This window comes from Rhinatrema bivittatum, chromosome 3 (genome assembly GCF_901001135.1).
Source record: "Rhinatrema bivittatum chromosome 3, aRhiBiv1.1, whole genome shotgun sequence".
NCBI lineage: Eukaryota > Metazoa > Chordata > Amphibia > Gymnophiona > Rhinatrematidae > Rhinatrema > Rhinatrema bivittatum.
Genome location: NC_042617.1, coordinates 29150926 through 29177874, shown reverse-complemented (window position 1 = coordinate 29177874; position 26949 = coordinate 29150926). Strand labels below are relative to the sequence as shown.

Genomic DNA, 26949 nt, shown 5'->3' with positions numbered 1-26949 from the left:
CTGCTTTGAATACTGGCCACAAAACTGAAGTCAGCTCATGAGACTCATATTCCTGCACTATAAAAAAAAAAAACAATTTCTAGCTTTGAATATATCTGCAAAGAAAAACTGCTCCTTTCTTGAGACTACAAGTCTCTTGAGTAAGGAAACTTTAATGGCCTAAAAATATATTCTCTGAGACCAGAACCCTAGGTCAATGTTCCCAACCAGTATGCGATGGCTCGCTGCCATGCCTTCAGACCTGATCAGGTGTGCCACGGGAGGAAAATAAAATGCCTCAGATCCAGACCAGCAGCATGCAGCAACAAGACACACCAGTGGTGGCCCGTAACTCTGAGAAAACATGTAATTATGAATGGCTCTTTCTGCTAGCTACAGCATGAGCCCTGAAATGTGGTAACTCGTGCCTGCTTGTCCACGAGAAGGCAAATGTGCTTAGCTGGGAATGGAGCTCTCCATAATCAGCAGAATGAATCTGCCAACCTTAAGACCTGCCCACCTGCCTGGATAGTCTACCTTGCTAGAGTTCAAGCTCTGGAAGGGACTGAGGGGCTCGTGGGAACTCCCGTGCTTGCTTACTAAAAAGCCTTTACTGCGCTCTGAGAGCCGGGTCCAGTACTGCTGGATGACCTCACCCAGGCGCAATGGCTAATTCATCCTGCGGTGTATGGGGAACTCTATTTACAGGTCAGCAAACTGGCACTGCGCATTGTGTGTTTTACAAAAAGACCCCCCTTCTAAAATCCTTAAGAATTTCAAATATGCACAGTCTGCATCCAAAAGAGAACAAGTCCAGCTCTGAGGGGTCTTCATTTAAAGCTCACATTCTGGCTCCAGAAGAGGAAAGGTTCCGCGGAGCCAGTTACCAGTGTAGTGTCTTTCTTAAAAGATGGGGAGATGTTTTGCTACTCACTGGACCTTAGATGGATGCTTTGGTTCATTTCAGCACCAGAATTATTGACATTTACAGTAAAATCAAACCTGTGGACTTCCCATGTAATAGATGTGCTTTATCATTCTTCAGTTCCTCCAGTGATCAAAACTTCTCGCAGAACTCTTCCTCAGATTTTGGTCCCTAGATTGTTTCCCAACCTCTTCAAGCCCAAGGCACACAGACATGTGTGGTACACCAGCCTCCAAAGAGCAGCCAGTGTGGACATGGAGAGGAATCCCATAATCAAAAGATGAGCTAAGAAAGCACTGAAAGCCCCACCAGGTCCCACTTCCACAGTTTAAAACAAAGGGACACACATGAACCCATCACAATGGACCCCCTTCCATCCAATGAGTACAAGCGCAGGAGGAGGTCGGGATGGGCGATCTGCTGACTCTGTTAGTTACCTCCACTGCCGCACACGACTGCCAGTTCTCTTTCACCGTGCTACGGTACTCCCAAACACTCGAGTGAGCCGCATCCAGTGCTCCCCGTCCCACTCAGCCTAGGGATAAAAGAGAAGCTGGAAGGACTGAAAGGTGGAGAGACTGTTGCGTCCATCGGTCCTAGACGGCTTCGTCCTGTTTGTTCACGGCTCCTCCCGCTTACCTTGGGAAAATGGCTACCGCCGCGTCTGCAAGCTGCCATCTCCGGTGTACCCGAAACGGCTATGGTGCTGCCTCCCGCCATGCTCCTCCCAAGGTCCTACTAGGGTGCGCGCGCGCTACCCTCATCTTTATTCCAGCTTTGGCACGAACCTTGGGGGCATCCCCCTCAAGTGACATCACGCCATCCGGGTATTTAGCCTGCCCTTACTTGCTAGCTCGTTGAGTTAGCAATGATTGGTCTCGGCCGGTCAATGCTACTCTGCCGCTTCCGTGCTGCCACTGGAAGCTCTCTCTGCCCTTCGGGGTACTGACTAACCCAGGTACCCACTCCTCGGGGGCCCTCTGCTTTATTTCAGGTGACTTACAGGGATCAGGTACTCACTCCTCGAGTGCCTGCTCTCCCTGCCTCGGTGCCAGTACCATCTACTTCAACCTGGTGGAATCGCATATCTACAGCTACCATCTAGTGAGTAATCTAACTCGCAGTCTGTCTCATCTACAGCACTGCCTTGCTGGGAAACCTACACCGGAATTCCCCTATACCAACAGGGTGAGAAGGGTCCCCTCTGCCGAGGGTCCCTGGACTGCTACCTCTGGATCACCTCATAACTGCCACCTCTGATGGTATCCTACAAGCTGTACAATAAAAGACAAAACTGTGTTTGTGCATCCTGAGTCTAGCCCAGTACTGTGGCTCCCCACGGGGCTCCTCCCCATGGGCGTAGTCATCTGCCACAGTACCCGAGAATCTACCCAAACACCGCATAACCATAACAGAGACTCAGGAAGGGGAAGATAAGGAGGTGTTGTGTGCGATGGATGTGCTGGCAGGCTGGCTCAGCTATTCATGCCTTGTATGCTGCCAATTAGCCATTCCGCGTGGGGAGGACCAAGCTGAGGGTTGCATGAGGAAGCACTTAGTTAAAAGACAACTTGCCCCAACTGGGGAGAACAGACTACTAGGTGAACCTGTTGCAAAGAACTATGCCAAAAAGCTTCACAAGATGAAATAAGTATAGGCAAGATATTAAGGTGCACCTGCAAGTTCCTTTTAATCAGGCCGGTGACAACCAATGCAACTGGGACCATTTCTGGATCTTTCCGCTACATTTTCTGCCAGCAGTATAGGATCTGTGGCATCTAGTGGAGAAAAATGACCGAGAGGAAGGGGTTAGGGAGTTGTTTCTGCTTTTTTGTTTTTGATCTGACTACCATTTAGGAGGAGAAGTTACTGAAATCTTCCATTCCCTAATTGGGAATCATTGCCCAAGATCCAGGACTTTAAGGAATAAAGGTTTTCCTACTCTGGATGGCGGCCTTTATCCTTAGGGATTCTTGTCCCTATTTTCCTATTTTTTGGAGATTAGGAGATTTGTTTCTGTTGTTGTAGCTACCAAAGGTTTTACCAGTAAGAAGGCTGGGAATCTTCTTGCTGCGTCCTTGGTTAGTCAACCACCATGACTCAAGGCCACCCAGGCCATGTAGAAGAAAAGTATGCCCCAACCTGTAACATCAAGGAGGTGTGAGGAGGTCAGAACAGTTCACAGCCTTGGAAAACAGGTAAAGTTCTACTCACGAGAAGCAAAATGCAGAAAATAAACTCAAGGGACCCCCAGGAGAATGTGCTTGTGAATTTACAGTTTGCCAACAAGGGTTCTCTCCTAAGACTTGTGTATTATGACAAATCATTTCTACTGAGGAAACTGGGCTGTAAGTAAAGATTTTTTTAAATGCTACATCTTGTCTGAGGAGCGTTTCTTTGAAGTGAGCAAAAGTCCTCTAAAGGCCCCGGAAGGGCCCCCGCTCCCTGTCATTCGGAACGAAGCCAGGGCTGCAAAGCGAGTTGTGTCAGTCAGCACCAGCCGATGCCCCTGCTCGGCGAGGACACAAGAGGGAGGGGGGCTACATGTACAAATGGGAAAGAGCCTTCCTTTCCAAGGGCAATGCAATGTTGAGCAAACAAGGAAATACTGTCTTCAGCAGTGGAATGTCTCCAGTCCGGGCCTTTGAATTAAGAACAGCTGTTTGAGAGCAGAAGGTTCAGCCCGCCGTACAAAAACTGCACTAAAATACCCTCAGTCCCTTAGGATTAGCAACCAAAGGGCTCAAGGAAAAATAAGGATTCCAGAAGGTTTAGAGCCTACTGGGTTATCGATGTTTCAGCCATTCGTGAGTAGAAAATGCAAATCCTACAGAAAAGGGCCCAGAGAGTCAGGCTTGCTTTGTTTTCTCCCTTTTCTTTCACAAATTCTGTGTCTCTCTGCTGAAGCTTTAGATCCTGCCCAGGGGCGAGATAAAGTCATGCACCGTGAGAGGCCACACATCCAACTGAAGGGCAGGTACAAATGGGTGCAAGATTGATTTTTTTTTTTTTTTGACCTGGCATTTTTCTCCTCTGTACCTTCAGCTGAAATGGGAACCAAGGCGAGGGATCTGGTGTCGTGAGCCCTTCATCTGCACCCAGCTGAGGAATTTTCACCCTATCCCCTCCCAATTTACATTTAGTCCAGTCACTGCAATGACAGACCGGCAATCGTGAGCCCTATTACCCAGCCATTAGGTGCTACTCTTAAGCAATGGCCATGACTCCCTTGGCCCTAGGGGCTATGAACACTGCCTCTGCAATATCCCAAGCCCTGGCTGACCCGGGGAGCAAATCAGGGACCTTCCGCATGTACAAGCGGGAGCCACCGGGCCAGCCCGGATGTAAGGTTTCTCAAGATTTAGACAGACTACTTGCCTCTTTGGTGAATGGCTTTTTTCTGTCATAGGAGTTCAAAAGTTTTCCCTTCAAGAACTTTAAAGAAAAAAAAAAAGAAAGAAAGAAAACCTCCTACACATCCAGGAAATACAGGTTCACTTTAGGAGTGCTGCAGATGTGCCATTTGCTTGCTCCCTTAGCCGAATTCTCAGAGACTTTGTGGGGTGCCTAGAGAGATGTAGATCTATACAGAGTTTAGAAGGAAATCTGCAGATCAGTCCTTAACTTCAAGCAACTCAGCTTATGTAGCCCTTTCCCATCTTTTGTGCTTGCAGCCTTTAAAATTCAAGATGCATCTTTCAGGGCTGTGGTTGGTAGATCCGATCACTGGCGTTACTACCATGCTCTGCTGTCAGTGGGCTTAGAGTGGCTTATTCCAGGTCAAAGACTGGCTGCCCACCATCCACAGCATCGCCTTAATCCTCCTCTAGCTTTTTCTTTTAAATGACGTACAGAAAACTCCTGCTAGTTGGTGCTTGCAAAATGTCTTCAAAAAACCGGAGCCACTAAGGCCGGGCTTTTAATTGAATTTGTGGTCTGGTATTGTCCTACTGCATCTTTGGATTTCCAGCTGAATCAAAACTGGCTTTTATTGAGCTCCAATGTCATTAGCCTTCATTTGCAATTCCCCCGGGATCTGCCCCTGTTTTTATTATTTTCTTTTTATAACCCACTTAACCCAGCCAAGTACACTGATGGTCTCTGGCCAGGGGCCACACAGGACAGCTCCTTCCAGACTGGACAATATATGGCACTTCTGAGCAATGGCAGAGATTCTACCCTCCCTTCCCCCCCCCCCCCCCCCCCGCGCTATGAACACCATATCAGTAGCACCCCCAGCCTCCCTCTGCACGGCAATGTGTGGCACTGCCACTGTGCTCACCTGCACCTTTTATAGATTCCTCCCACCACCTCCACCCCACCCAAGGCTTCTTAAAACAGAAATAAAAGGAGAGAAGAGAGAAGAGGCTCAGTTAACATCCCTGAAGGAAAATGCAAGCTCCCCTTGACCAAGCCTTCCTCATGCTTTCTTCTGTAACCAGAAAGCACGTACATGTAGGGAGAAGCGGCTGCAGGAACTAGAAGCAAGCATTTCCTGTGTCCCAGCACTGCCAACCTCTCTTCCCTCCCCCCCCCCCCCCCCCCCCCCCCCCACATTAAAACAGGGTCTACCACAGACCTCGGCGCACTTTCCATGGCTCTAGGAGATGCTGTCCCCACCAAAGTTAAAGTGTCCCTTTCCGACAGTGGGGGAGGGGCCCCCTGAGGTCTAATGCAACTCCTCTGGGGCCTGATTCACTAAGGCTGTTTTCCAATTCTTAGTAAAATCAGACCACTAATGCACCACTGGGTGGTACCGGCAGGAGCTAAGCGTCTATCACCACCCCACCCATACTCCAACTGCAACAAAGACACCATCGCCACATACCCCCTCCCTTCAATGCCCCACCCTGGTGTCCCTTCCCTCATTCAATGCCCCACCCTGGTCATCGTCCCCGTCCCCCCCCAGCAGTTGCTCCCCCTTCCCTCATTCAATGCCTCACCCTGGTCATCGTCATCGTCCCGTCCCCCCCAGCAGTCGCTCCCCCTTCCCTCATTCAATGCCTCACCCTGGTCGTCGTGTCATCCCCCAGTCGCTCTCCCTTCCCTCATTCAATGCCCCACCCTGGTCTCAAGCAGTCACCTTCCTTCTCTCTCTCCCAATGCCCCCCTCTCACCACCAGAAGTCTCCCTCCCTCATCCCCAGCAGTCTCCATCCTCCTTATCCCCAGGCATGACCAGTTACCCCCCCCAAGTCAGCCAATGCTCTTAGTCACCCCTACCCAGTCAGCTTGTGCCAATCACACCACCAGACCCCAGCCAACCAACACCACCCCCCACTTTGCTGTCTCTTTATGTCCAATACTATGTGGCTCTCACAGAGCTTGAGCTCATGGTGAACAGATTCTCATGCTGGGCGCAAGCCTCCTAGGTGTCATAGCAACCTCTCACCCAGGATTTATTGAGCTCTAGTCTATCACTATGGCAAGTCCCAGGTGTCAAATCCTTTCTATTCTACTCATTTTTCCTACTTTTGTTGCAGTAGTAGACTGCATTTGATCTATGTTTTTAACATGCCTGTTCATCATTATGCTTGTCCCATGTCTTGTTGAACTGTTAGCAATTCTGGCACCCACCAACCTCCACTGTGAATCTTTTCCATGCAACCACCATCCCTTTTGTGAATAACAGCTTTTGCCACATCCTCCAGCAATGAATTCTAGAGCTTAATTATATGTTAAGTAAAAAAATGTTTTCTATTTGTTTTAAATGGACTTCCTAGTAACTTCATTCTGTGCCCCCCTAGTCTTTTTGAAAGAGCAAACAACTGATTAGCGAATACCCATTCAATCCACAGATTGTTTCATAGGATCTCTACCATTTCTCCCTCAGCTGTCTCTCTTCCAAGCTTAAGAGCTCTAACCTCAAATCTCCTCATGAGGCCTGTGGTAAGAGACTGCTCTAGCAGATGAAAGACTAGTAAACTCCAAAGAACACAGCGCTTAAATGCAGGGCTTGTGGTAAGAGAAGGGGCATTCTTCCCGATAAACCAAAAACAAGACATCATCTAAGCTTGATGTTGGTGAAAAATATGCTAAGGATTTACTCTCCCGAATGTTATGTTTAACCTGAATTGCTGTTTACCGTGTATCTCATCCCATATGCACCCACCCCCCCAATACAGATGTGACCGCTCCCCCACATCACACAAATACACAGACACATTCATCTTCTTCTGTAGTTCCCCTGTGTGCAGTTTCTTGTTAAACATCTGTGCGTGCACAAACGAGACGGTGCTCAGGAGCCAACTTGGTGGCTCACTAGAAATGCACGGTCCTGCTATGCTGAGGTCCTGGGTCTGATTCCCTGGTCAGGGATGGGAATGCTCCCAGCTGACGTAGACCGAGCTGATGATTGCAGAAGGATCCCTGCTGCATGGCTCCCAGCTGAGGACCGTCACTGCAATGACCAGGCTAAGTGAGCTGGGACAGACAGCCTAGTTGCAAATTAAGGCTCATGGCACCATAGACCAAAAGGCACCGGTTTCAATTGAGCTGGAGGCCCAAAGAAACAAGAGGAAACTTCAGAGCAAAAAAAAAAAAAACGGCAAGCTACATGTGTGTCAGAACTCCATCACCTGCTGGAAACAGGTGGCACTACAAAAGGGCTGGTGAAGAGCACATACAGCGAAACAGGTTGAAGCAGGACTGATAGGATGGTAAAGCCCATCCGGTCTGCCCGGACCACCACAACTCTGCCTTTCCCTTCACTTCTCTGCAAATGAAGCCCGCTCAGCGCCTGTCCCATGCAGCCACCACACCGTCTGCAAAGATCTTATCATGCTACCCTTGACCCCCACACAGTTAAACTACTCAAGCGTGGAAGAAAAGAAAGTGCAAAAAAAATATCGGAAAGAGGTTAACTATGTCAGGGATAAGCTAGGCAGCAAAGCAGGAGAGGGGCTTAACATGAAAGAAACAAGTTTTTAAAATGTGTCTGAAGACAATATAACATTGTACCAAGAGCTCTTCAAAGATAGAGAGCAGGAGTAACAGGGTAGCCAGAGTGCGCCCGAGCCCACCACCACCTTCCAGAGTAGCCACAATAGTTCAGGCCTATCTCAGTCCCCAACACCCCCCCCCCCCCCCTTCTCATCCCTAGAAGTCTCAGCAGAGGGGATGGACCATTTGGTCTTTACCTGCCATCATGTCCTATGTTCCTGTGTCTGCAGGCACTTCAAGAGCCAGCAGCAGCATTTCTTCTCCTCCTTCAGGGCCAGGGCTGATGAGGAAGACGGACAACTTTTTTTTGACTTCAGCTGGCTGACCTCCCTTTGGCCCACTAACATCATCAGCACTGTCACAGCCTCCTTCCCTACGGCTTGCAGACGCAGACTCCTCGTCTTCAGACCATGCGAGTCACGGACGGCACTTCCTCCTTTCCTTTGGCTCACACAGTGCACTAACGCAGCCCAAAGGGTCATCGTTCCAGTATTACACAGCCCCCTAAATCACCACCGATTGGGAGAGTCTGCCCAACTATTACAAGTTTGCTGATCCAAGAACATGCGACCGACTACGGAGCCTCAATCTGAGGCAGGCTGGATAATGCACAGTCCCTTCTGTCACCACAAGGTCTCTGTGAAGTTTCCATTGCAGACCATAACACTGAGATATTAACAAAGCAATTTACACAGGTAAAATTAATTTCTCCACATCAACCGCTCCCCCAAATGCCCCCAAAAGTGGTCATTTTCAGCCTGACCAGTTCACAAACTCTCGGTAATTAAATGGAGAGGATGCAAGCTAAACGCAGCCCGGAATACAGCACGAATTACAATTCTCTACTGCAGCAAGAGGTTCATTTAGCAGTTTTCTATACCTAATATTTAAAGAATAAGGACTTTGATAAGTTTATTGCATCAGGAAATGCAGTAAATCAGTGTAAATCATACAACAATTTATTTGAAAAAGCATAATTTACTTGAAGGAAGAATCTAATTGTCCTCAAATGGGCTGCATAGAGAGAGGAATATTAAGTAAGAAAAAGGAGGTGGTGATGCCCTTGTACCGGTCCTTGGTGAGGCCTCACATGGAGTACTGTGTTCAGTTCTGGAGCCCTTATTTCAAGAAAGGATAGAGACAGGATGGAGGTGGTGCAGAAAAGGGCGACCAAAACGGCGTGGGGTCTGTATCGAAAGACTTACGAGGAGAGGGCTGAAGGATCTGAATGTGTATACCCTGGAGGAGAGGAGGTACAGGGGAGATATGATACAGACCTTCATATACCTGAAAGGTTTTAATGATTCATGAACGTCAAACCTTTTCCATTGGAAAGGAACAGTAGAACTAGGGGGGGGGGGGGGGTCATGAAACAAAACTGCAGGGACGACGACTCAGAACCAACTTCAGGAAATATTTCTTCATGGAGAGGGTGGTGGATGCCTGGAATGCCCTTCCGGAATTGGTGGTGAAGATGAAAATAGTCAAAGACTTCAAAGTGGCATGGGATAAAACACTGTGGATCCCTAAAGGCTGGAGGATGGAAACGAAGAAAAGGATACATGGGGGTAACTTGCTGGTACAGCAGTTACTACCCCTTAATCAATAAACCTTCATACTGTTGATGCAACTCCATCATTGCTCTCTGTTTCAACGGCAGGGGAAAAGGGGAACTGGATTTAGACAACAACCAACGAGAGCCCAGAATTTACGGTCTGGGGAGCTGATAAGCATGGGGGTAACCTGCACAGAGCAGCAGTTGCTGCCCTTAGCAGAAGGCATGGGATTCCTACCCTTAACCAACAAGCCTTGATGCCACTGATGCAACTGCAACATCGCTCTCTGCTTTGATGGCGGTAGGAGAAAAAGGAATTGGATTCAGACGACAGCCACTACTGGACCTGACTTTTACGGTTTGGGGTACTGATACACAGATCAAAGGGGAAAAAAAAAAGCACAGGACCACTTCTAAAGCCATGTCCACAAGCAAAGCACGTCAAGCAGCGCTGCCTGAATTTTCAATATTGCCAGCAGTAAATTTTTTATGGGTTATCATATAGCTTAGGGATAACTGCACGGAGCAGCAGTTGCTACCCTTAAGAGAAACAGGGGGGGGGGGGGGGGGGGGGTAACCTGCAAAGCAAGGCAAATATTACCATAAGAAGCTCGCTGAGCACACTGGATGGACCATTTGGTCTTTTTCTGCCATCATTACTATGTTACAAATATGGGCTACGGACTCTAGTAAACATTTTCAAATTATGACAGCGAATATAATCGTTTTATGCATGTTTTATAAAAAGGATTATATTAGCTGTCATAATAATTTGGAATGATTCCTATTCAGTCAAGCCATAACCAAGAGTTTATTTCCACATAAAGGAATTCCTAAAATTCTTGGAGGTGAAGTGTTACATGCTAGTGCCCTGTTTACATTCATCAAAGGGGACTGAAGTCCTTCCAAATCAATGCAACAGAGAGCACCCAATATCTGGCTCCCCATACAAAAGCGGAAGAGTAACCCAAAGGTGGTAAATCAAGAAAGAGAAGGCCTTCGCTTTAAGCTGCTAATGTTGGTTATCTGCAAAACTTCTTTTCAAGTAACCTCGTCTGCTCCAGCAATCTTTTCTGCACCACCTTCCCCTTCCCAAAGTGCTACAGACATAATAAAATAGTAAGACCATGCAGTAGGTGGTGTGGAAAGGTTTTCGTACGCACGAGTTAGCTGCTATTGCGTGGGGACACATCTGTGGGTGTCAAAGTTTCCCATGCTGAGTATCCAAGCACCATGCTAAAAACGAACTACCTACCAAAAACGTTACCTGAAGTGCCTCCCTCTCCTCCCCCCCCCAAAACAGAAATCAATGATTGTAGCACATTCTGACTGGGCTCAGAACGACTGCTCTTAAGGGGCTCCCCTCCAGTAACTCATGCAGCTGTATCCGCAACTTGATCCAAAGACTTCCTTGTTGTCTTCACACATGCAGACACTACAGTACTCCCATTTTTTCAGTGCCGTAATGAGCATGTACAGGAGCAAATTAGATGCCATTTTGCAAAAAAAGTATAGATTCTGGAGAATCTGGATAATAGCAATGTTAAACGCTGCATATACTTTGGGCACACTCGTAAATCTGTCAGCACCACGGAAAATTCTGAAGCGCTGCAGGGCAGAGTCGACAAACTGAGCAGCAAAGGACTTAGGACATGAACAAAGCCTGACAATACAGCTGTGACAAACCAGCATATGCAATTTTTTTTTTTTTATTATTGATCACATTGGCACATGTTTTCCATTTTAATCACTGTGGATTTTCAAGCACTGCACAGCGTGGGCGCCACCACAGCTGTCTGGCTGGGGTGGTGGGGGGGAGTTGCATCCAAGCCTCATCTGTATATCCGTAAGAGCTGCACTTTACAAACCGAAGCTGACAAAAAAATCATTTAAAGCTTAGTTTGAAACTGAACTAAAGACTTACTAAGAAATGAATTAGAAAGAATTCTACCCATGTTTCCACCCAGGCATAACATGGGACAGAATCCCTCAGCTTTATATTCTACCAGCTACACAAGAAAACAACAATAAACATTGCACTAAAGTAACCATGCTTGTATTCACAGCTTTAAACATACAAGTCACCTCCAAAAATAATTTAAAGGAAAGAAAGCAGACCTTCTGTCCATTACAACTGGTCTCCTTTGAAAGGCATCACCTTATTGATTTACATCAAATTGCAGTCACATCTTTAAATATTTTGCTTTCATCGGTGCTTAGAAAATCTTTCTAGTATTAAACAACTTTTTGCCAAATTCCTAGGATCAGATGTTCTTGCCATATTTCCTGCAGACACAGGAGAGGGCAGGTTTAAAATCGGTTTCCAGTAGTTTTCTTCACAGAAATGCCCCTCCCCCCCCCCCCCCCGATACGTGGATAAACGTGCACATGCAAGTCTACGCAGACCGCGCAGAGGTGTCCCCGGGGGGGGGGGGCGAGATTCTGACTTTTACGCACACTTTTGGATTTTCTAAGATGTGCATATAAATTTTCTCGAAAATCGTTCGCACATGCAATAGCAGATGTATGCGGGTAAATTTCAAAACTAACTATGCACGCAGAGTCCGCTTTGAAAACTGATGTACGCATGTTTTTGTGCAGGCTGCTAAAAAAAAAAAAAAAAAAAGTTATAATAAAGTGAAAATTACCCCCAAAAATAAGACAAAAGCCATATTATCCCTGCAGCTTGAATGTAGGAAACTCAGGAGATGAGCAAAAGGGAAGTGATGAACTACACGGGAATTTCAGTCATGAGCAACACATAACCCCACAGTCACATTACCAGCACTGCCCAGACACCACCACTGCTAGGACTCCAAACCCTTAGTGTGTCCTCCTAACCCCCATTTAGCTGAAAGACGGGGTCTGGATGTTCTTCACTACTACTGTGGATTGCATGATTTCAATTTGAACTGCGAGCACCAATATTGCTTGTTTCTTTGGTGATTATTTATTAATGGGGTACATCTTCTCCCAATGCTTTATAATACTTTTACATTCTTGGAAATCAATGTAACCGTATAGGGAACTGACTAGGTTCCAAAACCTTGACAGTGAGTGCTAAGCTGTTTTAGTCCCTTTGAGTGGATGTACTTCAGAAATAAAGTAATGACATAAATCAGAAGTGACTGAACACTCCAGATAAAATAATCTAAAAAGATAGGCACGTTGATATTTTTAGTAATCTACGTTGCTGCTTCTTTAAGTAAAATTAATATGATCAAAAGAATCAGAAATTTCTGTTTTGGAGGATGACTGCAGTGCATGGCTCATGGGAAAGAATTAACAATGCTGTGCTATCCTCTTGAATTGTCTAGAGAACTATAATAGCTTTTTTTTTTTTTTTTTTTTTTTTTTTAATTAAGACATATCTTCCTTTTTAAAATAAAAAGATGCCATGACACATTTCATTCTTCAGTTGCTCTTGCTATGTTAATAGTTTACATGCATCACTGTGATGCCCACATGGGGTTCCGACAGGGGTCAGCCCAGCATCGTCCTGATGTATTTAGCTTCACATAAAGTTGGTTTTGTTTAATCAAAACTAAAGTACAAACACTACTACAATGCCCCATGAGTAAAAACTAGCAGAACTAAGAAGAGGATTAGGGCATTTGGTAACTGAGCCATGGCCCATCTAGGCAAACACCAGAGCCTTTTATAGAACTAGCTAAGGACTGGAAAATGTTATGTTCTTGAGAAGCCACAGAGGAACTTGTGCCAAAAGCCGGTAACAGTGCGATTTTCCTCTTTTCTGACTTGCAATGTTCTTCAAGGGGCATGGCTCATAGTTTTCAGATTTGCCTCCTCTTGGAATTTGTTTTTGAAAAGTCTCTTCATTGAATTCCAGGACCCTTGCATGATTTTTTTTATTTATTTTTTTTTAGTATCTTTGCAGTCTCAAGGAACACAGAGTGTCAAGGCACCGATTTAGAGATATGATAGAAACTAGAACTAAGGCAGCAGTACTGTCAAAAACATTTTTGGGATAACTCAGTTTGCAGTAAAGTGAACAAAATCATTTTAGTCCACCACCACCAGCAATTTACTACCATACTGAATGCAAAGACCAAATGACAGAAAACCATGATTCACAGCAAGGCGCTCATCTGGTGACATCAGAAACCACAGAAACGTAATTCTCATCAGAAATCCAAGATGGAAATATAATATAAACATGCAGCCTGTGACCAGATAACAGACAAGACTTCATCCCAGAATATGGAGATCCAAACACAAAGTACTGTGGTTGTCATGTTAATCTAGCTGAATATGTAAAAATAAGGAACAAACAAACAAGCCACAGAGCATACCTTTTTATTAGACTAACTTTTAAACTTGCATGACGACTAGCTTTCAAGAACTATGCCAAAAGACTTCCAGAGGCAATGAAGCCATTCTCTCTCTTCCATAAACAATGATCAATTATATCTAAGGATACCCCTTAAAAAAAACACAACACAGTCTTACTACCTGTTTATGGTGATGTGTAAAAATTGAATGTCTATCTGCTGTTCCCTGAAACTATGGCCACCCCACCCATAGTCTATGGAATGAAACAATGCATTTCATGAAACCTAGCTTAACAGGGAAAATAATGTGTTACAATCAAATATTCATATTAAAATAACAGATATTTATACATCAGGATGGTCATAATACACAACAAAATGATAATTGCCCCCTATCATCCAGCTATATGGCCCGTTTTAAGTGATTTCCTTATTTACAATTTTATTTCCATCCAACAATTAAGATAATAAACTGTCCAAATCTGGAGGTCCTTTCCAAACTGCAGAGGTACTTTGAAGGAGATGAATGACCACCCATGAATATTTATTCAGATAGAAATCAAAACCATTATAATTATTACAACTCTAGCAGAGGCTGAAGGTCACACAGTGTTCCTCAGCTGTGCTCCATGGCTGACCACTTATCTTCTCAGCTACAGTTCAATTAAAAAGGATAGCCTGTACCAATTTCAGGATTGTTTCGTCAAGCAATTTATTTCTTAACTCCTTACATGGCTATGTACTGCAAACACCGTACCGATGAGTTTCAAATTGATAAGAAATATTTTTTATCCCACTTCCCATGATGACATAAACCTCTTCAACAGTTTCCAGCAAGTTAAAGTAGACCTCAGATATGAGAATGCATTTTATTAATCATTTTAAACGTATAAAGCATCCGAAAGGATTTTGTTCTTCTTTTCAAAGCATAATTTTCAGGTAAACTGTGCCTTTCCTAGCTACCAGCATCCGCCTCCTCCCTCCAAAAGAACTGAAAATGGAAAACTACATCCCCTGGGCCTAACAAACCAGGGTTTGTTTGGGTTTTTGTTTTTTGGGGGGAGGTGGGGATGTCTAACAACACAAGCCAGTTTCTTTTTGGCAATCACCGATCAGGATTCCGAAATCATCTTTTGGGACTAGAGAAAACGTTAGGCTCCATGCACAAGAGGGTTTCTGCAATGTCAATAAACGCTAACAACGTAAAATGCAGACATGATGAGTATGCATTAATTTCAAAATAAGCGCAGGACATGAGTAACAGTCAGAGGAATTGACTTACCCCATTCCACATACTCCACGATGTTTTTCTCCCTCCTCAGTGGGGAATTACTGCATTCATCATAAAGACAGATGAGAATATCCAGCAAGGTCTCCACACTGAAGCACTGCCCATTGGTGTTAGCCGGCCCGTCCAAAATAAATTGCTCCAGCTGCTTCAAACGAACCTCCCCAGACATTTTCGGTTCTGCTTCTTACAACTGTTTACGTCAAGCTACTCTCAAGGGCAGTGGGGGGGCAAGGGGGGGCAAGCGCCCCCCCAAAAAAATTGGTTGCCCCCCCTTTACCACCCCAGCCGGTAAATCGTTGCATTCCACCGCGGCTGCAGCCGACTCCTCTTCTGCCGCCTCCTCCACCCCCTCCCCGCCGGAGAACGGCCACAGAGGGCGCAGCAATGGGCAGCAGCTGCGGTAATGGCTGCGCCGCAATCCGCTCTCCTCTCCTCTGCTGTGCTGCGCTGCGCTGCGCCGCGCCGGTGCAGGGCGAACTCCAACGTGGGGACGTACTGGCACGCACCACGTTCCCGGCAAGCCTGACGTCACACGACGTCTCTTCCTCTAGAGGGGCGGTGCTACACTGCCCTAGGGTCCGCCCTACTGTCCGCGGTACGGCAGACCCCGCCCCTCCCGTGACTGCAAAGCGGCGGGCACTGAGACCCGGGAATGATTGAAATGGCTTTGGTGCTGCTAAGGTGCTGGCCCGGGATGGGAAGAAAGGGGGGAGACCTGGTGATTAGACTGGCCTGGGTCCCACCCAGCAGACTGTGTTTGGAGACTGGAGAGTGGGAAAGATTGGGAAAAGGGGGAAATTTACTGTGCTGGGTGTTGATGGGATTTGAGAATGGGGGGGTGGAGGGGAAGCGATGACAAGTGAAGGCCGAGGGGAATTGGTCAGGCTTGCTCTCAAGCTGCAGGTAGTGAACCTTAGACGAAGTAGCTCGGTACTAGTATTCTCCTTGCTGTATCTCCGGCGCCCTGGCAATTTGTCTTAAAATCCAGAGTTTCCAGAGCTCCTCGCAGACACAGTCTTCTGAAAATTGTGTGACGAATACTTCACGTCCATTCCTATCGGTGGCAATTTGTGGAGTGGAAGAATAGCCTAGTAGTTAGAGCAGCGGGCTGGGAAAATCCCACTGCTGCTCCTTGTGACCTTGTGCAAGCCACTTCATCCTCCTTTGTCTCAGGTACAAACCTAGATTGTGATCCCTCTGGGGATAGGGAAATACAGTACTTTACTGTAATCTGCTTTGAAAGTGCCTGAAAGAATATATTTTTTAAAAAGTTGTCTGTAGTCCTACTCAGGGCCGGTGCAAGAGCATTTGGCACCCTAGGTAAACCTTCAGTCTGTTGCGCCTGTTGGTCGCAGACGGCTGCGACCTCTCGTGCTTACCTCTTTTTTTTCACTTCACCATGTAATCTAGGACAAGTGGCGGCTTCCGCCAGTCACCGCCGACCTCCCTGCGTTCCCAGGACGGTGTGGGCGCTGCCAACCGCCATCTTGCCTCTGGAGTCACATAGAAGCGCGCATGGGCCAGTTTTGTACACGTCATGGCGGGAACCTCGGGGGTGGACCCTCCGGATGACATCGTCTCGCTACCTGTACTTAAGCAGACCAGCCCGATACACTGACGAGTTAGCAAGGAGTTTCCTCGTTGCTGAATCCACCTACTTGGACATTTGGTTCCTGTTCCTGGCTTGCTGTGGGAAACGCTCGAGTACCCTCTCCTCGGGGGCTCTTCCGCGTTCCCGGGCTATCCGCTCCTCAGAGGGCTTTACTGCCTTTGAACTCTTGTCTGTTCTACTTCTCAGGACTCCCTTAGAACCACGTCTCGTGAGTACTACCGGTACTTCATCTCTACCAAGCCTTGCTGGGATTCCTGCGGTGTACCCCCTTCCACGGGCCAGTACCGCGTACCTATCAGCAGATTCACTTCTCCACTTTCTGCGCTGCAGATTACTGTTTCTACATCATCTGAGCCTTCTGAGCTTCCATACCTCTGACTTGAGGTATTCCTTCCATGCTGAGAGAACTGTCTGGCGTACCCCACTACTGCTCCACTACTAAGAAGGTTGTCTGGCATACCCTGCTCCGCAGGCTTTCACCGAACTTCTACTTCTGAAATATCACCCTGGGCATATCCTTGCTCAAGAACTGTTTCTCTACTGCGTTCCCCGCTCCTCGGGTTCTGCCTTTTCTCTCCTATAATAAAGTCTCCTTTCAGTTGTGTCCCAAGCCTCTGAGACCGCGCCTACCGACGGTGAGGTCCACAGAGCTCATCCCTGTGGGCGGAGTCATCGCTCACCTCGGCCCAGGGTTCACTTCCATACCAAAACATAACACAGTCATGCACCCCCCCCTCCCCCAACTTACCTCTAGCACCGCGCTTCTTCCTATTGGCAGCACTGGCTCCAGAATGGTAGTCCCTTCTTTCACTGTATTAGCTCTAGCACAGCACCTCTCTGAGCCTTGTGCTGGCATGAGTTTGCTGCCCCCTCCCCCAGAAAAAAAAAACCTCTGGCGCTCTAGGCAACCACCTAGTTTGCCTAATGGAAGCAACAGCCCTGGTCCTACTCAAAGCCCTTTCTCCATAAACACTGAACATAAATATTTGTTAAGTAATTCCGCTTTCTCCTTGTCAGCCTCTACATTGAGTATTATAAACCAACTTTTGCGCTTCCTCCTTTCACTAACATAGCTAAAAAAAAAAAGTCTTGCCCTCATGTTTTACTGTATTAGTGATTTTGTCTTCCAGTCCAGGGTTTCCGCAGGTTGAGTCCTTGGGTACCCGGAGCACCTGGAATTAGGTGGGCCTCGGATGGTCTCCCGGAGAGGTAGCGGAGGAGTGTGCCCACCACGAGCAAGGGTGCGCGGCTGATGCAGAGAGGATGGACTAGACCAGAACTGGAAGCTCCGGAGACCTCAGGGAGGTAACAGTTCAGGAAGGTTCTCCGGGCGAGACAGGCAGCGCCTGCGGGTCTAGTCAGGTGGAAGCCACGGGTAAATTTCAAGCAGGTTAGTCTGGTAGTCACAGTAGGCCAGAAGAGAGTGTCCAAGTGAAGCGCAAGGGTCAGAGCCAGAGTATCAGTCCAGAAGTGGTCAGCCAAAGCAGGGGTCAATACCAAGGTCAGTCTGAGCGTAGTCAAGGCAAGCGAGGGTCAGTTCCAGGCGGCAGACGAAGAATGATCAGGCAGGCAGAGGTCAGTACCAGAGATCAGTCCAAAGAGGTACTACCTGATACAGGAACACATGGAGACTCGGGAACAAGGAGACACTGGAACACAGGAAAGGCAAACTACTCACCAACGATGTCGACCCGATTGCCAAGGCGAGGTCCATGGGGAACAGGGCCTTGCTTATAAACTGGAGTTAGGTGACGTCATCGGGCTGCATCATCGGGCTGCACGGCGCCCTCTCCTGCGCTGGCCCCTCCCGCGAGCACCTAGGGGTGGGGCCAGCGCAGGAGAGGATGCCGCGCCCCGGCGTGGAGCTAGGCCCGAAGTGGAGGGCCTAGGGGATGTCGCCGCGGAATGCCGCAGACGGGTGGTGCTGCAGCGGGAGAGGATGACCAGGGACCCAATAGCGCAGGAGCAAGATGAGCAGGCCTAGCACGGATGGGACGCGCAACACATGTGTGCCCTTACTTTCCTGACTGCTTTCCCAGAGACTCATAGTTTTCCCAGAGGCTGCGTCGCGATTTCATGTATGAATGCTAACCTTTCTTCCTTTATCTTTTCAGCCACTTCTTTTGAAAACCACAGTTGCTTCTTTTCCTTTTTACCATTATTGTCTTAATATAAAGTTTGTTGCCCATTCAATATCTCCATTTTAGTTTTGCCTCTGTTCTGCTACTTCCCCTAGCATATCCCATCTAGTTAATGACTTCTTGAGGTACTCCATCTTAATGAAGTTTCCTGACCTTTAGAAAAACCAAACAGCCTATATTCTAATACTGAACCACACCATCCCATGATCACTGGATCTCAGGTGATCCCCAGCTTGACATCAGAAATACTCTCTCCATTTGTAAGTACCAGGTGCAGCATCACCCCCTGAACGTGCTGGTTCTGTTACCAATTGCCAGTTCAATTTTTGGGAGGACAGGTCAATAATAATTATTAGCCAGATAGACTTTGATTTCTCCATCTCTAAGTTCTTAGGGCAAGCAACATGAAACTGACTTTCATATTGGAATTGCCAGGTACTTCCAGGTGACCCAGACTGGCCACTGTTGGAGACCGGTTGCCGGGCTCACTGGCTAGTTTGTCTGACCTAGTATGGCATTTCTTTTGTTCTTATGTAATTTAGTGTTGCTTCCTTTGTAGAATCTTGTTGCTTAGGGTATAAAAGTAAACCAGACCAACTACAATTAATTACCACAAAAGATCTAATAGGATACTACCAATCAAGCTCCCCTTGAATTTACTTAATTATTGTTCTGTTTTCACAGTATGCAGATAACTAAAATTTGACCAAAATTACTACATAGTTTATATATCAAGATTTGAATCTGGGATAAGAGGGAAAGAAGCAAACACTTCCCCACAACAAATAATCTATATGTTTAAATCTTTTTTATTGTAAGAATTTTAACAATCATAATACATGGTTGCCTCTTCCATGCACCACGCTTAACAATTAAAATACATTACAAGATATTTCAATGTTAATTCCTCACCCTCCATGATTTTATTAGACAGTACCTACCCTATTCAGATAGATACAACTGGCAGCTATGGACTAACCAAAGGGGTCATTCATCAAATCGCGCCCTAACGCCCGCGATAACACCATAACGTATGAGATAAATATCGCATTGAGAAATGTGTATGCAAATTTGAAAAATGTATTTGAGTGGGAGGAGTTTGGGTGGAGTAAATGGAAACAAGGGCTATTTAATGTTGCATGTGATAACGTAACGCACATTATCGTGGGATTTAACGCTGGAAATAACTACACTTCTTTGCATTATGCCTGCGATAGCTGTGCATTACAATCGAAACAGGTTTTATCACAAATCCCGTTTCGAGGGGGTGGAGGTAGAGAGAGAGAGAGAATTGTGGAGGTCCACTGGTTTTTTAACTCTTTATACCATTGTAAAAGGTGTGATTTGGAGTGATGAAAGGTGAAAGAATAGTAGATTTTTACCAGGTTCTCTCTACCTTGTTGATATACTCTCTAAGTAGCTGCAATCAAGCTAGGTAGAGAGAACACGGAACAAATCTGTTGCACCAGAGGTGAACCCCTGGGCCGAGGTGGAGTTGACGTAACCCGTAGGAAGGATCCTACGGGTCCCCACCGTCGGCAGGCGAAGTGGGCTGAAGGATGGTGGCCGGCTGGCGCTTCACCAATACCAGCCCTCATTCCCTGCAGGTTGAGCCTTTGGGTGCCGGGACCGGCTGGACCTCAATCCATAGTGGATGGAAGGATTGAGGTCAGCCCAGAGACAACAACGGAGAAATGATACAGTCTGTGCTGGACGAGGTAGAGTCCCAGAGACCCAGGCGCCAAAGGAACACAGTCTGACAAGGGGCACCCAGGCAAGAGCAGGCCAAAGCCTGAATAGGCCAGGTCCAGGACAAAGACTGAAGAGGCGTCACAAGGCAAGCTTGAGTCAGGGCCGGCGGCAATCTGGAAGCGGTGGCAAGCAAGGCTGAGGTCTGAGCGAGGACACAGGCAAAACGTAGTCAAGCAATGCAGAGTTCTGGGTCTGGAGAGAAGTAACGGAGTAGTCAAGCAATGCAGAGGTCCGGGTCTGGAGAGAGGCAATGGAATAGTCAGACAAAGCAGAGGTCTGGGTCTGGAGAGAGGCAACGGAGTAGTCAGGCAATGCGGAGGTCTGGATCTGGAGAGAGGCAACGGAGTAGTCAGGCAATGCAGAGGTCTGGGTCTGGAGAGAGGCAACAACGAGGTGAGGCAAAGCAGAGTTGAAGTCCGTAGAGGCAATCCGAGGAAGAGTTGAAGAACAGGTGCGCAGGAACACAGATCAACGAGGATCAGGAACACAGGAACGAGGAGAATCCCTCAGGAGGCGAGTACTCAACCAGCGAGGAGACCTGTTGCAAAGGCAAAGCTAGGGAGCGGAGCCCGGGCTTATGTACCGGTGCTCCACTAACGTCATCACCCAGGGCCACAGCTCAGTTCCCACCGCTGGCCCTACTTAAGTCACAGTGATGCGCGCGTGCGCCTAGGGAGGGGCACGGCACCGAATTGCAGTGTCTCTCCACGGGCCACGCGGAGAGGCCCAACACTGAGCAACAGGAGCGGTAGCTGAACTGGAGACACTAGGGTCTGTAGCTGAGCCGGAGGCACCAGGGGTGGCCCGAGGATGGAGCTGGTGGCCTACCAGGCATTGGAGTCACTGGAGAGAGGTGAGGGGGCCGAGCCGCGGGTCTGCCGCAGACAGCACACGTAACAAAATCTACTCTTCTTTCACCTTTCATCACTCCAAATCACATTAAATCTTCATTGATGGTAACTATGCTGTTCGTATGTATGACTGCATGTTGTGATTCTGCCCGTGGCTAAGGCCACGGGAAACCTCTTACCTTTGCAGCAGGAGCCACGGATACCCTGGTTCGCGGTCCAGAGGCCACCATCTTGCCAGCGCGGCAAGGAGCCATGCTGGGGTTACCAATGCGGCAGGAGGCCACCGACGTGCCGGCATGGCAGGAGCTGCGCTGGGGTTCTCCCTCAAGGTCTGGAGGCTGCTTTGCGGCAGAGTACCACTTGAGTGTTTCCCCGTGTGGCCCGGAGACCGCCGACCTTGTTCCACGTGGCAGGAGGCCGCTGTCGACATCCTCTTCACCATGGCAGGGAGCCGCAAACTTTGGCCTGCTTCTCCGCAGCAGGACACCGCTATCGCCCCGCCTCCATCACGTGGCTCGGATGCCGCCTCCAACGTCGGGCCTGGTCGAGGCCTTCTCCGGTTCCTCCTCTCCTCAGCGGCAGTATGGCCAGTCCAGGGTCCTGCAGTCTTCCTCTTCCTGCTTCCTTAGGCGTGGGACCGCACCTCTCTGCAAGCTTTAAAGGGCCAGTAGGGAGTTGTCCCTCTGGAACTCCTCCCTGGGCGTCTTCCTTCTCCAGCCCTATAAAGGGCTCAGTTGCCATTCATGCTTTGCCTTTGCAAGGAGTTGGTCCTTCCTGGACTTCCTGCTCTCCACTCCTGCTTGGCGTTCTTCGTGGGCTCCCTTGTCATTGTTCCTGGCCTCTCATCTTGTCTCATTTTGTCTCCAAGTCCTGCTGTTCCTGATGTCTCCAAGTCCTAATGTGTCCTGAGGTCTCCAAGTCCTGCTGTTCCTGATGTGTCCTGATGTCTTCGTCCATGTTCCCGAAGTTCTTCCTCCAGAGGTTCCTTAGGCTCCGTCATCCTGTCCCTCATGGTCTGCGACCAGCCCGGCTGGGCTGAGTACGGCACGCAGTGGCCCAGTGGTCTGCGACCACCCCCGTTGGGGTGTGTAGTGTGCTGGTGGGATTCCTCCATCTCACGGGGCTGAAGATCCTCCTCGTCCGCCATGTCCTGATGTCCTCGTCTCGTTCTGGGTTCCGGATTGAACCCTAGTGGCTGTCTTCAGCCCAACCTCAGGATTCCTTGTTTCGTCTTCCATGCCGGGTCGGAGATTTCTGTTATGAATGAGCGGTGTTTAGGTGGATCCTTGGGTACTGTGGCAGATGACCACGCCCATGGGGAGGAGCCCCATGAGGAGCCACAGTACTAGGCTAGACTCAGAATGCACAAACACAGTTAGTTCTTTATTAAACAGCTTTGAAGAGTGCCACCAGAGGTGGCAGTAGTGAGGCAGTCTGGTAGTTGCAGTCTCAGGGACCTCGGCAGAGGGAGCCCTTCTCACTCCGTTGGTATTGGAAGGTTCCGAAGCAGGTTTCCCAGCAAGGAAGTACTGTGGATGAGATAGACTGAGAGTTAGTGTACTCACTAGGTGTTTGCTGTAGATAGGCGATTCCACCAGGAATAAGTAAGTAAGAAGTAAGTGCAGGCACCGAGGCAGGGAAAGCAGGCCTCGAGGAGCGAGTACCTATTCCCATAAGGCACCTGAAATAAAGCAGAGGGCTCCCGAGGAGCGGATACCCAGGTTAGCAGTTACCCCGAAGGGCAGAGAGAGAGTTTCCAGCGGCAGCACGGAAGCCGCAGAGTAGCGTAGACAAGTAGCGTAGACAAGTCTTTGCTAACTCAATGAGCTAGCAAAATAATAGATGTTATATACCCGGATGGCGTGACGTCAGTAAGGGGGAACGCCCCCGAGGTTCGCGCCAAGGGTTGCATAAAGTCGTAGGTGGCGCACCCTACTAGGTACCTGGGCGGTGCATGGCGGGAGGCAGCACCATAACCGTTCCAGGGACGCCGGAGAGGTCAGCTTGTAGACAAGGTGGTAGCCATCTTTCCTAGGTAAGCGGGAGGAGCCGTGAATAAGGTGAGGCAAATGGGGCGAAGCCGTCTAGCACCGACGGATGCAACAGTTTCGTCCTCCATCTACTGACCTGTCAGGTGCGTCGATCACACTGGGTCCTGAGGCTCCGTCCAGGAAGTCGAAGATGGGAGTTGTCCAGATTCTTTCTGTCCAGATGTCCGTCTGCTGTTCCCGGATTCCTTGTGGGCCGTCGTCCATCCTGTGCTCGTTACTGCTCTTCAGTGAGTGTCTGCCAGCGGCAGGAGGCCCTCTGCTCTCCTGGAGTCCCGGAATTTTATCTTGTCTGCTTTTAACCTGTCCTAGTCATCGTCACTCCCTGATGTGTCTTTGTCAGCTTCGCTGTCTTCAGTATCCACGTTCAAGTCCTCTTCCACACCTGCCTCATGTCCAGCCTGCCGCCTCTGCCGTTACCCAGCGGCAGGTCCGAAAGGGCTTGAAGTGGTCGGAGGACTACTCAGAGGCCAACCTTGCGTGGTTGGTCTCACTGAGGCGTGCGGGTCGGCATAGGCCTGGTCTTCGCTCTGCTCCCAGACATGGACCTGACTCACCGCAAGGGCACACACTCCTCGTCCTGCACTGGAGAGTGCCCCCTAGCACTCCCTTCCATCGCAGTGCAACACTGCACATGTGAAACTGCCCTCCAATACCCAACTCATCCCACAACACCTCGCCCCGTTACTAGTGCCCCCTCTTACAGTAGTATAAACACGCATTGCAGTAAACTAGCTATGCGGTACTGGCGAAATTATCCTAACTATGCCCCTTTTTTATCATGGGCGCTTATTTTTGCAATATTTATCGCAAAAAGATGAATTTAGGCCCAAGATGGTAATTCACTCAGATTATAAAACTAATAATGTCAATAATCATTTAGCATCATGCTGTAAATGCATATCTCATATATCAAGAAAAACCCGTTCTTCTTTAAATGATCCTATTTTCCCTGCATACTTTTCCATTAGTTACAGATTATGAAGAGCATGCCTCCATTGTGTTAATGAAGGGGGTTCTTCCATAATCCAAGTTTGCAGCACCAATTTCTTTGCCAGTAAAAAAAAGCCTTACTTACCAGTAGCATAGTAGCTTTATCCCTAAAAGGGATTCTTTGTAGATATTGTAAACCGTTGTGATGGACATTCCGATACGACGGTATATAAAATCTAATTAGAAACTAGGAATTATCAAAGAATATTACATTTAGCTTCATTGGTATCTGTACTGCTGTATCACTTTAAATATGTTGTATTATTTTCTTCCAAAACCATTGAATAAATTTGCATGCCTAGAACTGGTGTCCTAGTGTTCCAATATCTGTATGACATTTAATATATTTATCCATCTGGGAGATCATTGCAAATGCATGCTTTTCTGCTAAATAAAATCTCATTAAAATCTCATACTGAGTTCCCTAAAGAGAACATTATGATGAATTTTATATGCTTAAATTAGTTGGCATACAGTGTAGTATCTATGTTCGGTTCTATCAGTTCTGTTTCTATTTCAGTAATACATTTTCATAGGACGGATCTGCTTTCTGTAATAATCTTACATATGACAATGAAATTGTATCTCTGGTCTGGTCTTCAAAACTAAAGAGTTCCAATAGTAATTCCCTATTTTTGTGTTATAACCTTTAACTTTTAAAGAATGGATATAGTGTCTGATTTATTAAGAAGCATAAAACTGTTTCTAGTCCAAATCAGATTTTTGCTTCAGTTCCTGAAAAGTTGGGAGTTAATGTGCAAGTCCTGGTCATTTCAAGACCTGAAAGTTACTGTTTGTTTGCCAGATGGGAAATCACGATTTCCTTTATTTGGCATAAAATTAAAGCCAATTAATAATTCATCTGCAGTCTGTTACATAACCACTTTCATGTTTTTATTATTGACATAAAAGAAACCTAGATGGAAGAGCATGTACTGTATATTGTATATCATAAGAACATAAGAACATGCCATACTGGGTCAGACCAAGGGTCCATCAAGCCTAGCATCCTGTTTCCAACAGTGGCCAATCCAGGCCACAAGAACCTGGCAAGTACCCAAAAACTAAGTCTATTCCATGCTACTGTTGCTAGTAATAGCAGTGGCTATTTTCTAAGTCAATTAATAGCAGGTAATGGACTTCTCCAAGAACTTATCCAATCCTTTTTTAAACACAGCTATACTAACTGCACTAACCACATCCTCTGGCAACAAATCCCAGAGTTTGTGTATTGAGTGAAAAAGAACTTTCTCCGATTAGTTTTAAATGTGCCACATGCTAACTTCATGGAGTGCCCCCTAGTCTTTCTATTATCCGAAAGAGTAAATAACCTATTTACATCTACCTGTTCTAGACCTCTCATGATTTTAAACACCTCTATCATATCCCCCCTCAGCCGTCTCTTCTCCAAGCTGAAAAGTCCTAACCTCTTTAGTCTTTCCTCATAGGGGAGCTGTTCCATTCCCCTTATCATTTTGGTCGCCCTTCTCTGTACCTTCTCCATTGCAACTATATCTTTTTTGAGATGCAGTGACCGGAATTGTACACAGTATTCAAGGTGTGGTCTCACCATGGAGCAATACAGAGGCATTATGACATTTTCCGTTTTATTCATTCCTTTTCCAATAATTCCCAACATTCTGTTTGCTTTTTTGACTGCCGCAGCACACTGAACCAATGATTTCAATGTGTTATCCACTATGACGCCTAGATCTCTTTCTTGAGTGGTAGCTCCTAATATGGAACCTAATATTGTGAAACTATAGCATGGGTTATTTTTCCCTATATGCATCACCTTGCACTTATCCACATTAAATTTCATCTGCCATTTCGATGCCCAATTTTCCAGTCTCAGAAGGTCTTCCTGCAATTTATCACAATCTGCTTGTGATTTAACTACTCTGAACAATTTTGTATCATCTGCAAATTTGATTACCTCACTTGTCGTATTTCTTTCCAGATCACTTATAAATATATTGAAAAGTATGGGTCCCAATACAGATCCCTGAGGCACTCCACTGCCCACTCCCTTCCACTGAGCTAATTGTCCATTTAATCCTACTCTCTGTTTCCTGTCTTTTTAGCCAGTTTGTAATCCACAAAAGGACATCGCCACCTATCCTATTACTTTTTACTTTTCCGAGAAGCCTCTCAAGAGGAACTTTGTCAAACGCCTTCTGAAAATCCAAGTATACTACATCTACCGGTTCACCTTTATCCACATATTTATTAACTCCTTCAAAAAAATGAAGCAGATTTGTGATGCAAGACTTGCCTTGGGTAAAGCCATGCTGACTTTGTTCCATTAAATCATGTCTTTCTATATGTTCTGTGATTTTGATGTTTAGAACACTTTCCACTATTTTTCCTGGCACTGAAGTCAGGCTAACCGGTCTGTAGTTTCCCGGATCGCCCCTGGAGCCCTTTTTAAATATTGGGGTTACATTAGCTATCCTCTAGTCTTCAGGTACAATGGATGATTTTAATAATAGGTTACAAATTTTTACTAATAGGTCTGAAATTTCATTTTTTAGTTCCTTCAGAACTCTGGGGTGTATACCATTCAGTC

General features: G+C 47.1%; 1 protein-coding gene across 3 annotated transcripts in view; it reads right to left on the bottom strand.

Annotated features, from left to right (window-relative positions):
- The window catches only part of CDC42BPA (CDC42 binding protein kinase alpha), a 563297-nt gene extending 547843 nt beyond the window's left edge, over positions 1-15454 (bottom strand). For 2 of the 3 annotated variants that reach the window (XM_029593036.1, XM_029593038.1), the window contains exon 1: positions 14975-15453. In XM_029593036.1, coding sequence (XP_029448896.1) covers positions 14975-15152 — 178 coding nt within the window. In that variant the 5' untranslated portion in view covers positions 15153-15453. Of the gene's footprint in view, positions 1-14974 lie in introns of all 3 variants that reach the window. The other variant, XM_029593037.1, reaches the window with a different exon arrangement.
- Positions 15455-26949: the final 11495 nt, after the last annotated feature.